Source organism: Sus scrofa, chromosome 13, assembly GCF_000003025.6.
Source record: "Sus scrofa isolate TJ Tabasco breed Duroc chromosome 13, Sscrofa11.1, whole genome shotgun sequence".
Lineage (NCBI taxonomy): Eukaryota > Metazoa > Chordata > Mammalia > Artiodactyla > Suidae > Sus > Sus scrofa.
In genome coordinates, this window is record NC_010455.5 from 120,913,324 (window position 1) to 120,930,239 (window position 16,916).

General features: G+C 36.5%; 1 protein-coding gene across 2 annotated transcripts in view; it reads right to left on the bottom strand.

Moving 5' to 3' along the window:
- DCUN1D1 (defective in cullin neddylation 1 domain containing 1) overlaps positions 678-16,916 on the bottom strand; it is a 36,825-nt gene continuing 20,586 nt past the window's right edge. For both annotated transcript variants that reach the window (XM_003358695.4, XM_021069885.1), the window contains exons 5-7: positions 6,093-6,175; positions 5,780-5,876; positions 678-3,487 (exon numbers count right to left, since the gene is read on the bottom strand). In XM_003358695.4, coding sequence (XP_003358743.1) covers positions 3,408-3,487; positions 5,780-5,876; positions 6,093-6,175 — 260 coding nt within the window. In that variant the 3' untranslated portion in view covers positions 678-3,407. The remainder of the gene's footprint in view (positions 3,488-5,779; positions 5,877-6,092; positions 6,176-16,916) is intronic.

Below are 16,916 nucleotides of genomic sequence, written 5' to 3' on the forward strand. Positions count from 1 at the left end.
AATATTTAAAGAAAACTGCTGTGGTGTCAAGTAAGTATTTTCTATTAAATATACACAATTTAACATTTAGAACACCATAAATTAATTCTTGCTAAAAGCTGATTCAGGTTTACAAAGGCACCACTTTCCTTCTTTTCCCCAAAAATTCTTTCATCAGGCTTAACTTTCTTCTGTCCTTCATACGTAAAAGTTATAGAAGGTTATAATACGTAGTCAATACGTTTTTAAAAATCTAAGCAAAGTGCATGTTAATTGGCTACAACTACGCAAACTTCTTGATTATCGTCAAATAAAAAATAGATGAACACTTCATTCACTTAAATCTTTCTGAGGAAAGAATATAGTATACCTTGCTTAAATAAGAATTCCCCAGTGAGAATATTATATAAAGGGTTCCCATGTTATTTTATTAAGTTTTCTTTCTCTCATTAAAACTTTTTGAAAGTCTAATGAACACATACCTACAATGCCATACTATACAACTACAGTACTGTTAATAAAGCAGCCCAGTATAATTGTAAACATTTTAAATGTAGTAAACAAGACTTGGCATGTTTTTTTCTCCCCAAAACTTGCCATTACAATGATCTTCCCATGAATAATTATCTTTCCTGGAAAAGTTTTCTGGTATATTTTAGTCTTTAAAAAATATTACACTGAAATAATATGTGAAAAGATTTAGTCATGGCAATTTCACTGAAGCTTTTATTGCCTCTGTTGGTAATATGACAGGGATGTAAGAAACACAATTGAACTTACAGAGATATGCAGATGATAAGTCATTAAAGATAATCTTGATCTCAAGTATTTTTATATGTGGGCACTTCTAATTTTATACACTTTTACTATTTAAAAAGCATTACATTTTAAAATGTGTACCTGTTTCGACATTTGGCAAAAAGGAAACTGTACCTGCGGTTCAATTTAAAACAAAGATTCACCATGGGGAGTTTATCAGAATGAAGACTGAAACACTAATGAATTAAAGCAATTCAAGTTGTCTGTATGTGTGTGTGCATGTATGTCTCTTTCAACCTGTCAATCTCTCACAGACACACACTCACACACACACAGCCATTATGCATAAGTTTTTTAGTACAAAATATTCCCTGTAACCATTTAGCCTCAGAATAATCACACCACATTAAATCAGTCTTCTCTTTTCAGCCCTAGTAATAGTACTGTTTAATTCTAAGACGCCATCATAGAGTGAACAACCTTAACTTTTATGCTACATAATTATATTCAAAGCTCTATGTATTTTCTGTTTATAATTACACAGTAATTATAAATGTTTAGTACCAAACTGATGACAAACACTATTTTGTTGAAAAGATCTTGCATTTAGAAGGAAGTCTGTAAAACCCAAGGCACTAGGCCACGAACCAGTATCAGACTTTTACGAAAAACAATTTATATTGGGGAAAAAAAGCTAATCGGATCTCATTTCAAAACACAGCATACTCAAATCAATCAATCAATCCAAAAACAATACCATAACTCAAAATTTTCAAGACAGGAAACAAAAAATAGTACACATATATATGTATATATATATCTTTTTAAAATTTTTCATAATTGAAGTTCCTCTTAATATTTACAAATATGAACTCAGGAATACTGAAAGCAGCAGGATTCTTCTTTTTACTTTTCTTTTTTTTAAATGACCAATTCCAGTAACCGGAATAGAAATTTTCAAAATTTTCTTCAGGTAGAATCATAGTCTTGAATTAAATTTATGATTAGAGTATTAACATCTATGGGGAAAGCTTTGTAGTCAATTTCAAAATCATGTACATAAAAAGTAGTTTTAACATATCATTGTTTCTTAAAATCATTTCCGCATCTACATTATAATGTACTCCTATTCTGAAGTATATTCCTTTGAAAATTTCAACATTAGATCTTAGAGAGTGCCTGGATACACCAAACAAAATCTATTCCTGCTAAAAACCAACCATCCAGTATCTGACGTTTCACATTTTTTAGCGTGCCTTACAGAAATGTTTAAGAAAGCAATAAATCCTTCTTCATATGTCAAGAACTGAATAGAAAAATGAGAATTTTCGGCATGAAAGCAGTTCATAGGTATTGTAATGAAACAAAAAAACATACAAGATACATTTCTGCTTTAATGTGAAAACTGAGCTCATCTGAGTGAAAAAAAAAAAACAGTAGAGGCTAAATAATTTACGAAAATAGAAGCCAGATTGGTATTTTGCATCAAGTGCATGCTTGCTTAAAAATCTTTGCTCCTGAAGTATTTGGCAACCACAGTGATTAGCAATTAAAGCAATTTCAACAAAATAAGAAGTCATCAAAAATGGACTACGTGTCTGAAAGAGCAGTACCTATATTATAATTGAACTTCATGGCTCATTACGACCATTATCAAAATTTAGTTCCTACTATTTTATAAATTAAGAGAATTTCATTTGTGTTCCATAGTATGCTGACAAAAAAACCGAAAAAAACCCAAAAATAAACCTTCATGCCTAAATTTAGAATACTGCATTATGTAGCAATCTAAAACGTTCAAAACAAATTAAATAGTTTAACTTACTTGACAGGCATATAAGCATTTCAAAATCATAATGAAATCCAATTATGTAGTGCATAATGTAGACAGGAGTAGAATCTAACATTATGCAGCCATTTTCTAAGTAAAAGCCCCTGTAAGACAACTATATATAAACATGGGTAAGATAAGTGCAGACTAGTTCTGTGGAACCTTTTGAAATCAAGGGTCTAAAAACACAACAACATTTTTGGGTAGGCCACCAAGTTATCCTAAAATTTTTTCACGTTGGTTATTTTGACATTTTTTTCATCAGATACTCTACTCACATTAATGATACATGTGATTTGCCAGGAAAAAAAAAAAAATCCCCCCAAACCAAAACACCATTCCAGATCCGGTACACTTAAATATATCACTCTCACTGGAAGTGCTATCAGCATAGTCTTTGCAACTAGCCCAAAGCATATATTTAAGAAGTTTTTATAAATTGTTTGTGACGTTCATATGTTTAATTTTTATGCCAAACTGTTTTCTGATGAAGACAGCATTGTGCTTTATGCAAGAATGGAAACCTCAAAATAATCACCATAAAGCTTCTAAGACTTATGGGAGAATAAACTAGGATGGTCCACAGATATAAGATGAAATCCACAATGTTGGAATAATAAATGTTTAGAGCGGCCCAGACTAGAAGACAAGCCCAAACCACCATTAGAAGAATGAAATACGATATGGTCCAAGATGTATCCTTAAAGTTTTGTCTCAACCCTCAGTCTGAATTGTGAGGATTGATCTTCAGTTCAGTCCAGCCAGCAGAAATTGACTGTGCAATTTTCCGTTGAATTTATTGTACAGACTATGTACATTCTAGAAAGTTCCTTTAGTGCTACACTGTTGTACTTTTTGTCCCAGCAATTTGAGGGCGTGCAAATTCCACAAAGTCATCAATAAGAACAGGCCATGCTCCTAGAGGGGGGTGGGGAATGGAAGAAAGGAAAGAAAGAAAAACAGAAATAAGGCTAATGGGTTTTTTGTTTTATTTTATTTGCTTTTTAGGGCCACACCCAAAGTATATGGAGGTTCTCAGGCTAGGGGTCTAATTGGAGCTATAGCAACTTAGGATCCAAGCTGTGCCTGCAACCTACGCCATAGCTTATGGCAATGCCAGATCCTTAACCCACTGAGGGAGGCCAGGGATCGAACATGCAACCTCATGGTTACTAGTCAGATTCGCTTCCACTGAGCCGCAACAGAACTCCAAGGCTAATGTTGTAATAGAATCCTTTTTTAAAAAAACTATCTCCCTCATAATTGTTAAGGATATCATAAGTACTCCCACTGACAGGACATCCAAATTTCTAGCCTTTTAAAGTTTCTACCTAAAATATTCCTTGCATTTTCTCTGCTATATTATTCCAACATTTAATCATTCTTTGAATTAAAAAAAAAAAACTCCCCTTGTAATTAATATTATGGTCTTCTGAAGGCTACTAAAGTAATAATCTGGTCATATCTGGCCTTGATATGATGACATGCTGCCAGTGCTAAAAAGCATAGTAGGTTGGAATTAACTTTTTTTTGGAATTTTGTGGCACCCTTGCAAAGGAAATTAAGAGCAAGGATCAAACTCTATCCTATTTCATGATAATAAATTACTAGAAGATTTAAAATTACATATATGTCAACTTCCAAATCAGGAAGTTCTCCAGTTTTATGAAAGGCCTAACAGAAAGCATCAATTATCAGTTATTTCTCACTTTTTAAGGAACATGACAATGAAATGACAAGACATGACAGTGAAAACAAAGATAAGGAAGTAACACCTGGGATTAGATTAAACAGTTTCAGGACACTTTCGAGGAGGCCATAGTTACTAGAGATTTTTCAAAGATTATCTCTATTTGACAATATCAAAAAAAAAAAAAAAAAAGTCCTGCTAGGAAGTTCCCTTGTGGTGCAGTGGGCTAAGGATATGGTGATGCAGTGGCTGTGGCACAGGTCAAAACTGTGGCACAGGTTAGATCCCTGCCCTAGGAACTTCCACATGCCACAGGTACAGCAAAAAAACAAACAAAAAACCAACATCCTGCTAATTCTCAATGGGAACTAGGTAAATGCGAAAGGAATCAATGTAACTGATTAAACTGAAGAAATCAATGTAAACCACTGCCATTTACAAAAAAACAAAAACACATGTCCTGAGAGTGGATGGAAGAATCATCTTTTTTTTTTTTTTTTTTTTTGTCTTTTTGCTATTTCTTGGGCCGCTCCTGCGGCATATGGAGGTTCCCAGGCTAGGGGTCCAATTGGAGCTGTAGCCGCCGGCCTACACCAGAGCCACAGCAACACAGGATCTGAGCCGCGTCTGCAACCTACACAGCTCACGGCAACGCTAGATCATTAACCCACTGAGCAAGGGCAGGGACCGAACCCGCAACCTTATGGTTTCTGGTCAGATTCGTTAACCACTGCGCCACGATAGGAACTCCGGAAGAATCATCTTTATACATACATGAAGAACCAGCAGAAAAGCATTCAAACAGTGAGTATTCAATGACTGTACAAAGTATTCCAGTAAGCAACTAAACTCCATTTCCATTTGGACAAAGTCACTAAACTTAAGGAGTTTACAATCAAGTTCACAGATAAGACAAACACATAACAATAAAAAATATACAATAACTTGAAATACTAAAAAAAGAATAGGTTCCTAAAGTAAACTGAAAATCTAAAACATGGATGAAAATTACTCATGCCTTTCTGGAAGACAAGAACATGTAGTTGGTGTTTAAGGAAAGGATTTGGATTGGTAAAGAGGATGAAGGCATTTCACATATTCAGAAGAACACAAAAGCTCCTAAGAGGGAAATTCAACTCCAAGAAATACAGAAGTAGATGAAATTCAAGAGTGTGTGATAAGAAGTTCCCGTCATGGCTCAGTGGTTAACAAATCCGACGAGGAACCATGAGGTTGCGGGTTCAATCCCTGGCCTTGCTCAGCGGGTTAACGATCCGGCGTTGCTGTGAGCTGTGGTGTAGGTTGCAGACGCGGCTCAGATCCTGCATTGCTGTAGCTCTGGTGTAAGCCGGTGCCTACAGCTCTGATTAGAACCCTAGCCTGGGAACATGCATATGCAGCGGGAGTGGCCCAAGAAATGGCAAAGAGACAAAAAAAAAAAAAAAAAAAGAGTGTGTGATATAAGAAGACAAGTTGTAAAAAAAAAAAAAAACAAAAAACTGGTAGGGCAAGTTTGTTACCTTCTTCGTCATAATTAGACATGTCATCTGCAATCATTGTACTGAAGTCTAAAAGAAGATTCCAAGTATCTTTCGGTATTGATCGTTTATGATGTTCCTATTAAGGAAAAAAAAAAAAGCATCCAAATCACTAAAAAGAGTTTCAAAAAACCAGTCCTGATGATGCCAAACACAATAATGCAAAACAACTTACATAATGAAATTCTGGAAATCAAATTTTTCATTACATCTCATTACATGCTCTGAGATGAGTTAGTCATGCTTTAAAATGTTAATTTATTGTCAAAGCAAACTGCAGAAAACATGAACTTACCAACAAAAACTTATTCCATAAGTCTAAGAATTTAAATCTTCCATTAAGCACTAAATTCCAGTAGGCAATGGCCATTTCTAGATCTGTTAAATTAAAAAAAAAAGAAATTATGTATTTCAAATGTCAGAAATATTTGTCCCTAAAAAAAAAAAAAACAAAACAAAACAAAAAAAACCATAAGAAAAAAAGATAGCCTTAAAAACAAACAAACTTATGTCCTGAATACTTACACAAGAAAAATTTCCTATAGAGGTAGTCCAAGCTTTGTATCCTACTTCCATCACTAATGAATAGCTCTTTTAGAGCAAGAAGGATTTCACTTACCTCATAGGGGATTTCTTTCTTTCTTTTCTTTTTTTTTTTTTCCCTTTGCTTTTTAGGGCCGCTCCCACAGCATATAGAGGTTCTTAGGCTAGGGGTCAAATGGGAGCTACAGCTGCCGGCCTACGCCACAGCCACAGCTACATCCACAGGAAAGCAGGATCCAAGCTGCATCTGCAACCTACACCACAGCTCACAGCAACGCCAGGTCCTTAACTCATAGGGGGTTTCTTAAGTTTAAATGAGATAATATAGATAAGCATGTTTGACTAACTCATAAGTACTCAGATGTTGATGTAAACCAGTGTTTCTTTTCTTTTCTTGTTTTTTTTTAGGACTGCATCTGCGGCATATGGAAGTTCTCAGGCTACAGCTGCAGGCCTACATCACAGCCACAGCCACGGGGATCAGAGCCATGTGTGCGACTACACCACAGCTCACAGTAATCCAAGATCCTTAATCCACAGATCAAGGCCAGGAATCAAACCTGCATCTTCATGGATACTAGCTGGGTTTGTAATCTGCTGACCCACAAGGGGAACTCCCAGTGTTTCTTTTTTATTTTTTGACTGTCCAGCAGCATACAGAGCTCCCGGGCCAAGGGTCAGATCTGAGCCGCAGTTTTGATCTACGCCACAGCTGCAGCAAGGCCAGATCCTTAACGCATTGTGCCAGGCTGGGGATAGAACCTGCATCCCAGTGCTCCCAATCCTGCTGTGCCACAGCAGGAACTCCTAAATTAGTGTTTCTTGACCTCAGCACTTTTGACATTTGGAGTCAGATGATTTTTGTCGTGGGGGGCTGTCCTATGCAATACAGCATCAGCAGCAGCATCCCTGGTCTCTACTCACTAGATGCCAGTAGCTGTTTTATCCTATCCCCAGTGGTAAAAACCAAAAATACCTCCATATACTGCCAAAGGTCCCTGGGGAGGCAAAATTGCCCCTAGTTGAAAATCACTGATGTACACTTAAAGCTGTAATTCAAAGAATTACTACCCACAATCATAACCAATTTTACACTCCAAGTTGTTGGCTGACTGATCCTGACCTCAAGAAGACCATTAAGAATATTGATTTTTAAAATTAATGATAAACTAAGATTTGTCTTTTAAAAATTTTGATGAAGAGGATTTAAATAATTGATTTTGGAGCAGAGAAGGTAAGGCAGCAAAATTACCACCAGACAAAAAAACTCTGTCATACGACAGGAAGAACGAACTATGATTCCTTTCAAGATACTGAAGTAGCTATGTCAAGCTTTTGTGAATTAACATTTCCAGGTCAGGAAAAATTATACCCCAAGTAACTTAAAAGTCCTTTTAGATACACTCTGGATAAACTAAGAAATTGTAAGAGACTCCCAAAAGGCTCCCAAAAGGCTCATGTCCTACCTCAAAGAAAAACCTTGTAAGTCATAAGGTAAAAAATCTACCATCTTCACTGGACCTTTACCTCCTCAAGGACAGGGACTACATACCCCCAAACTAGCAGACTGAAACATACAGTAAGCTTTCAGGAACTGCTGAATGAACAAACTTCCTATGGCTCCATGGGCAAATGTACTTACCTTCAAATCTATCATTATATCTTCCTTCAAAATCAGTGGAAAAGGGGTTTCTTTTTCCTCCTAGGCAAGGTTAAGCCCCTAACACCGCTCCTCTGCACCCAATACACCATCCTGCCTTTTCAAGGAATCTAGTGTGTTGATTAGGTTTCTTCTCTCCCTGTATCTTCAACTTTGCCCTGTCTTCTAGATTTCACCTCCACAAAGGAACATGCTCAAGTTACCACCTATCTTTAAAAAATCTTTCACCCCCTTACTAGCTAACCTGTTCCCTTCACAGATAATCCTGAAAGAGTAGAGTCTTACTTTAAATGTGCTTATGAAAATATGTCTGAAAGTCAAGTTCAGATCCCCGTGTTTTAAGAGAACTAGAAATTTGACGCCAATTCTTTTTTTTCCCCAAGCCAAACTGCATCCAGCTTTATTAAAGATACTTTTCATTAAACAACCAGGCAGACAATTGTTAACCGTATACAACTTTCAAAACTCCCTTTTTCAATGGACTACTAAAATTAGCCACTATAAAACCCAATGAAGTCTCCACGGAATGCTCTGAACAGGGAAAGTTTAAAGTGAGTTGATATTTAGCATTTTGTTTAACAACTCTTCACAGGCTGACCTTGACTTTCAGGACATAAAAATGGTAGCATTATTAATCTAAAGATCTGCAATCTAAAAAAGGAACTACTGTTCTTTTGAGGGATGCCATCTCAACGACTCCAATTCCTAATCATAATTCTTCTCTAATCTTTACACTCTTTAAGGCTCTATACCCAACATTCCTTCAGGTTCTTCACATTTTAGTATTTTCTTTTTTTTTTCCTTTAGGGCCGCACTTGCGGCATATGGAGGTTCCCAGGCTAGGAGTCTAATCGGAGCTACAGCTGCCGGCCTATGCCAGTGCCACAGCAACACCAGATCTGAGCCACGTCTGCAACCTACACCATAGCTCATGGCAACACCAGATCCTTAACCCACTGAGGAAGGCCAGAGATCCAACCTGCAACCTCATGGTTTCTAGTCGGATTTGTTTCCGATGCGCTACGACGGGAACTCTACATTTTAGCATTTTATCAACTAAACTTATGTCTAGCTTAAAGTGCACTGAAATTACTGTTATTATTAGCATGTGTAGTAGGATTTGCTGTTATTTGCATGCCTGATGATATCCTTCTTCACTTTGAACGCACTGAATTTATGAGAACTAACCTTGTTACTAGTGTTAGCATTTTTCTCTTTTCAATTAATTTTTAGACAATGAGAAAAAATGAAATATCCAATAACTGTAAACCATGAGACACCCATAAAAGCCCATTTGTCCACTGATATACTAACATAAGAATCTGACAAAAGTAGGAACGTACATGTTATTATGGTTGAAAAGTTCAGGGTGGAGTTCCCACTGTAGCAAAGTGGGTTAAGAATCTTACTGCAGTGCTTGCTTCGGGAGCACATATACTAAAATTGGGACAATACAGAGAAGATTAGCATGGCCCCTGTGCAAGGATGACAAGCAAATTTATGAAGTGTTCCATTTTTTAATATAAGAAAGGGAATTTTTATATATATGGATGACTGGGTCACTTTCTTGCACAGCAGAAATTGGCACAATGTTGTAAATCAACTATAACAAAAAAATTTTTAATTAAAAAAAAAAGAATCTGACTGCAGTAGCTTGGGTCACTGCAGAGGTACGAGTTTGATCCCTGGCTTGGCACAGTGGGTTAAAGGATCCAGTGCTGCTGCATCTGTGGCTCGGATTCAATCCCTGGCCCCAGAACTTCCTTATGTAGCTGGTGAAGCCAATAAAAAAAAAAAAAAATAGTTCAGGTTGTAAAAGAACTTTTTGTAAACTACATTCATTGTCCAATTTCTCCACCTCCCATACTCTCTAATTCTATAAACTGGGGTCCACCTCTGTCACTCATCCCACTGAAAGTAATCTCTGAAGGGTCACCAAAACCCTTCTAGTTGCCAAATAAACCTTTAGGTCCTTCTATTAGTTGGCTTTCTGCTGTGCTTGACAAAGTTGAGCACACCTACTAGATGAAATTGTCACTTCTTTGAGCTTTAATGATATCACTCTATTAATTTTTCTCTGTTCTCTCGGCCTTATTTTCTTTTACTGGCTCCTCTTCCTCCATTCAGCCATTAAATGTTGATGTTCTATGACGCTGTATGTCAGCAATAACCACTTCTACTTCTCTCAGTAGATTTTTCAAACCTTTACCTTTTTTCAAGTTATATGCTCAATCATCTCTCACAAGTTCTAAATCTGAAAATTCTATCTCTGTGGTCTAGATTCTTATATCTAACTGCCTAAGGGCATCTTCAACTGGGGATTCATAAACAATTCAAGTTCAACAGGGCTCAAACTGAACTCATTATCTTACCCCATTTTTCTTCTCTCTCAATGAATGTCATCACCCTACAGTGTTTCTCAATGAAAAACAAATTTTCGTTGTGAGGAACTGCTATGCCATTGTAGGTCTTTCAGCAGCCCCCAGTCCTGGTAGAAACCCTCAGTCACTGTAACAATTTACCAAAAAAATACCACCACCACCCCAACTTCCAAGTGTCCCCAAATGGGGGTTGAGAACTCAGACCTCATCAAACTTGTAATCAATCAAAGCTTTCTCATTTTGGCTTCTAAGTACCTTTTAAATCTATTATCTTCTCCATCCCCACTTGCAGGCCCTATGCTAGGGTCCTCTTCATATCTAACTAAATCACTGCAATAGCTTCAGAACAAATCTCTGTTCCTCTAGTTCTGCCTCCACTCCTTTTAAAGGACCGCACTGCTTTCAGAAAGACTTTTCAGGCATATAAATTTGGTTTCACTCCCATGTTAAAATTCTTCAATGATTAAAACAATGAGATACACTTGCACACCTTTTAGAATGGCCAAAATCCACAACACTGACAACACCAAATGCTGGTGAGGATGGGAAGCAACAGGAACTCTCATTCATGGATGGTGAGAATGCAAAATAGTATAGCCACTTTGGAGCAGTTTGACAGTTTCCTAAAAAACTAAACTATGCTTACCATATGATCCAGCAATCACACTCCTTGGCATTTACCCAAATGAACTGAAAACTTATATCCACACAAAAAATCTGGTACACAGGTGTTTACAGGTTTATTCATAACTGCCAAAACTTGGAAGCAACCAAGATGTCCTATAGCAGGTAAACAGATATATAAACTGTTGGACATCCAAAGGAAAACTATTCAGTGCTAAAATGAAATGGGCTTTTTCCAGCCACGAAAAGACATGGAGGAAAACAAATGCGTAATAATGTTACTAAGTGAAAGAGGTAAATCCACAAAAACTGCATATTGTAAGATTCCAACGTTATGACATTCTAGAAAAGGCAAAGAAATAGAGACAATAAAAAGATCGGGGGGGGGGAGAAAAAGAAAAAAATGGCACGACATTGTAAATCAACTTTTCAGGCATATAAATTTCTAAAACTTTAAAACTAAAACTTTAAAAGATGAAAAAAAAAATCAGAGCTGGGAAATCTCTATACGTTCTGCTCAATTTTGCTGTAAAACTAAAATAGCTCAAAAAATAAAGTCTATTAACTTTTTAAAAACTGCAGTATTTTCCATTGCCTTCAGATAAAAAAATCTACATTTCTAGTCAAATGAACTTACTTGGAGTTTCTCAAAGGTGCTATGTCTCTAAGCAATTGAACTTGCTAATCTCTCCACATTAGAGATGGCTTCTTTTGGCTTTGAAAACATAAATTCATTCTTCAGGGCTCAAAAATTTTAATCTTTGTGAAGACTTTGCAAACTCACCAAGACATACTTAAGATGTTCCTAACTCCATGCTCTCAGAGTAAGCAGCCAATAAATGTTTTTGAATGAAACAGGAATACTCAAAAAGATCAATAAGTTATTATTTAGAGCTGAAACATTGTAAGGTAAGTTGTTTAGGGATAAAATGTCAATTGTCACAAGCAGAGGAAAAACTGCCCTGTAGATAGAAATGTCTGAGTGACAGAGTACAGCCCAGCTACAGAAGTGGTTTAATACAGTAATTTAGCCTCTTAAATCTCTATCACTAGTTCAGTAGCCTCAAGCAACTAAGTTCAAATTTCATAATTCAGTTCAGTACCTAGCCTCACAGGACTGGAAAGAGAACAAATTCAATAATAATGTAATAAGAAGCAACAACAGCAGTTAGAATAAATAGAATGATAATACAAGAAAAAAAGAGATAAGCAAGTCCTATCAGTAATACTACCTAAAACTGAAATACTTGCAGAATGAATTATTAAGCTCTTATGATAAAATTAAAAATGCAAACAGAGATAATCCCAGTGTCATTCTTTCAAACAGAACCAACAAGGGTAATGTGCTACTTCATAAAAGATGATCAACTGAGTGCTGGATAAACACAGAAATGAACTAAGACTAGATCCACTTTCCCTAAGGGGAACAAAATGCTTCCAACTCACTAGGGACGATGCATGGTGATTTAAAATCCTACCTACAATATCTTCATTTACCTAGAAATATCTACAATTTGCACAACATAATAAAAATAATATAAAATGTAGAGTCAGAAGATCTGAAATTGAGTCCCAATTCTACCAGCTCTAAAGTTATACGACCTTAATAGATCAGTCTCTCTGAATATGATTTTCCTCATCTTTATGACAAAGAGAGAGGTTTCACTTAGCTCAAAGGATTGTTATGAGAACCAAATGGAATTATGCAAATGAAAATAGACTTTTAAAACGCCCTTTAAAGTTATTTCTAAATATTAAAGTAAATGTTTAACAATGTTAACATTTTTTTAAAATCAACTGCGCAGGTGTAAGATTCTGGCTGAACTACCACAGTACGTAAGAAAATAATCTACGAAAAAAAATAAAAGAAGAAAAGAAAACGGGAGTTCCTATTGTGGCTCAATCAGTTATGAACCCAACTAGTATCCACCAGGATGTGGGTTTGATCCCTGGCCTCACTCAGTGGTTTAAGGATCTGGTGGTGCCATGAGCCGTGGCGTAGGTCACAGATGTGGCTTGGATCCCAAGTTGCTGTAGCTGTCATGTAGGCCAGCAGCTGCAGCTCTGATTGGACCCCTAGCCTGGGAACTTCCATATGCTATAGGTACAGTCCTAAAAAGCAAATAATAATAATGATAATAATAATAATAACCTACAGACTTTAGTCTAATAAACTCAGGATGGTCCTAAAAATGAAATGGCTACTAAAAAACAAATGTAATTTTTGAACAACAGAATTAACAGTCTCACAAAAAAAACAGTCCCATGGTGCTCTACATTAAAATAGCCTCCTTCCTTCCTATTATGTTCAGTTTTAAGAGAAAATGAGAAATTAGAAATGTAGCTAGGGGAAACAGCAACAGGAATTTAACAAAGGTCTTCTCAAATGAAAAATAGTTAAAAAAAAGTGAAATGCTGACCTGAAAAAAAGGAAAAGGGGTAAATGAGAGCAATTCAAAGGATTAAGACTTCCTTTGTGCAGCAGCAGAGGACAAATAAGAGCAATGGTCAAAGTTATGAAGACAAAGATGTTAGCTTAACAAGGAAAAAGTGTGTGATAACAAGTAAGATTATTCTGTGATGAGAACAGACCACCTTCTAAAACGATTTGTGTCCAATCTCTGCCTTGTGTGTTCAAAAGTAAAAACTTAAGTATCAGGTATGGATGCTTCTTTGGATTGGTTAGAGTCAACCAAGGACCTATGAAATCCCTTTCAAACTTAAGATTCAGAAGACTATCAGAAATGGCAGGTAACTCATACAGATGGTGAAAAAGGAAGCACCCTATTCTGGTGTCACAAGAAATAAGGTTTAAAAAAATGAGAAAACATGGAGAACACCAGCTCTCATTATAACTACCACAGCTATTTATAAATAAACCACAGTGCTGTCACTGCCACTCTTTGCCAATTTGTTTTGGGCCTCACCTCCACTCATATGATGTCCTAATTCCTTTCTGCCAAACATTATAATTTAAGAGCCCTCTGAACCCTTAGAAAGGCTGTCAAGAAAACTATTTACTTTTTTAAGTTATTCAACTAAGGAAGTCATTACCTCTCCTTATATCCAATACTAATAAATGTAAAAGAGAAATTATGATTTGTCCTTTATTATTTTATTTAAAAAATTAGGACTTTTTTCGTTTTCAGTTTATGAAAAAACTGATCAGAAAGTACAGAGTTTCCATATACTTTTACCCCATCTTTCCCTCGTGTCCATTATTTTAACATCTTGTTTTAGCGGAGTGTATTTCTTATAACTGAAAAGACAATATTAGTCACCAAAGTCCATTATTTTACATTAGAGTTCCTTCTGTGCTGTACATTCTATGGTTTGGGGCTTTTTTTTTTTTTTTGGCTGCACCTATGGCAGGCAGAAGGTCCTGGGCCAGGGATTGAACAGGCACCACAGTGGGATCTTAACTTGCTGTGCCACAAGGGAATTCCTGGGGCCTTTTAAAAAACAACATCCATTCATTCATTCATTTATTTATTTATGTCTTTTTAGAGCTGCACCTGCAGCATATAAAGTTCTCAGGCTAGGGTCAAATTGGAGCTGCAGCTGCTGACCTACGCCATAACCACACCAGAGCCAAGCCATATCTGAGACCTACACTGCAGCTCGTGGCAATGCTAGATCCTTTAACCCACCAAGCAAGACCAGGGATAAAACCCACGTCCTCATGGATACTAGTTGGGTTCTCAACCTACTGAGCCACAATGGGAACTCCTTAAAAACAACTTATAAATTGTAGTTAATTACACATAAAATTTGTCATCTTAACTATTTTTAAGTGTATAGGTCAATAGTGTTAGGTACGTTCATATTGTTATAGAAGGAATCTCCAGAACTCTTTTCATCTTACAAATCAGAAACTCTATACCCATTAAACCATACTGCATTTTTCTTTTATTTTTGTCTTTTTAGGGCCAAATCCATGGCATACGGAAGTTCCCACGTTAGGGGTCGAATTGGAGCTGTAGCTGCCAGCCTCTACTACAGCCACAGCAACACGGGATCCGAGCCGCATCTGTGACCTACACCACAGCTCACAGCAACACCTGATCCTTAACCCACTGAGTGAGGCCAGGGAGTGAACCCACATCCTCATGGATACTAGTCAGGGTCATTTTTTTACCACTGAGCCACAAAGGGAACTCCAATCCTGCATTTTTCTTAAGCTCACTACTTATTACGTAACAGAAAAAAAACATAATTTTAAAATCTAATTCTTCAGCATAGTATTTTTCTCAACTTTCCCTGTAATCTGTAATTAAATTCCAATTTACCATATTAATATATCCAATATCTCTAAAATGTTATTTCAGCTTTATATTCACCAAATATAATAAAAACTAAGATTCAATATCAAAACTAGTCACCCCAAAATATCATTTATTTTGTGTTCTAGTAAGGGGTAGGGATATAGTTAAGAAATAGGTTCAGCTCCTTTAAACCAACATTTGATAGTCAAGAACATCTTCTCTAGTCATATCAAAATAATGCACTACATTTCTAAACACAACAAAAATAATTCTTTGAGTGTATACATGTAAACTTAAAGACTTTAACTGGTTTTTATTTGTGGGAAAAAAAGAGACTAGAAAAAATAGTCCAGTTAGCTGGTGGCCACAGAGAGACAATAAAGAAACTATCACTAGCTATCCCAGTTTAGTTTGCCTGCAAAATGAGAAAATTTCCTGTATCTCCAACCTAAACTGAAGGATCAGCTGGAAAGCAGATATCACTATTTCAAATGATGCTTTATAGATATCTTTGAAATCTTTAATCAACTCAGTCAAGTTTAGTTACTCTTTAGGCCAATTCTCTAATACAAATGTTGTACATTCATCGCTTCCACTAGCTTTCAATCACACTTCCTCAATCTAACTCTTATTCATATCATCCTTCTCTCAGTGTTTTTTTTTCTTTCAAATCTACAATATAAAGGGACTTCCTGCTGTGGCACAGTGGTTTAATTATCGCACTGCAGCGGCTCAGGTCGCTGTGGAGGAGAGAGTTTGATTCCCAGCCCAGTACAGTGGGTTAAAGGATCTGGTGTTCCTGCAGCTACAGCGCAGGTTATAGCTCCAGCTCAGATCCAATCCCTGGCCCAGGAACTTCTGTATGCTGCAAGTAGAGCCATAAAAAAAAATTTTTTTTTAATTAAAATTTAAAAAATAAAGAAGGATTAGTACAAGAGGCCCCCAAAAGCCTCTCCAAGTACTGTATCTTCAAAATCAAAAACAAACTCACTTCCATCATTAGATAAGTTATTTAACTTGCTGTGCCTCAGTTTCCTCATCTGCAAAATAAGGATTAAAAAATACCTAGCATTCTATGACTGGCACATGGTAGCTGATCAACTATTGAAAAATGAATAACTCATAAAGTGTTTAAACATTAAATGAGGCAGTGCACATCACCAGGCACACTGAAAGTTCACATTAAATGGAAGCTACTGCCACGATCAAAATCTCCAGTGCATCCCCACTGCCCACAAATTCCAATTTAAGCCTTACTGTTCTGCTTTTTTAAAAGGCCTAATACTAAATCTCACCAATTTAAGCTCCAAGCAAGCACTTCCACTACAATCAGATCATTTCTCTCTTTCACAAAGAAAGCCAAGATTATTTCTGAAGTCTGAAACCTTCATTACTATTTATCCTCTCTCTGGAACACCATTCTGTCCCTTGCCCAGCCAGAACCTTTTGTTCACACCCCATTTTGTCCAGGAAGCATTTCCCAACCATTCCAGCTTTTACTCGGTTCTCCTTTTATCTAAAACTTTCACACTCATAATAATTATTTTGTATTATGCTCTGTCTACTTTTTCTGAGGAATCTGCAAGTTACACTGTAGGTTTTATTTTACATCCCCTAGCCATCCCCAAAGCAAATGTGTGGTTATT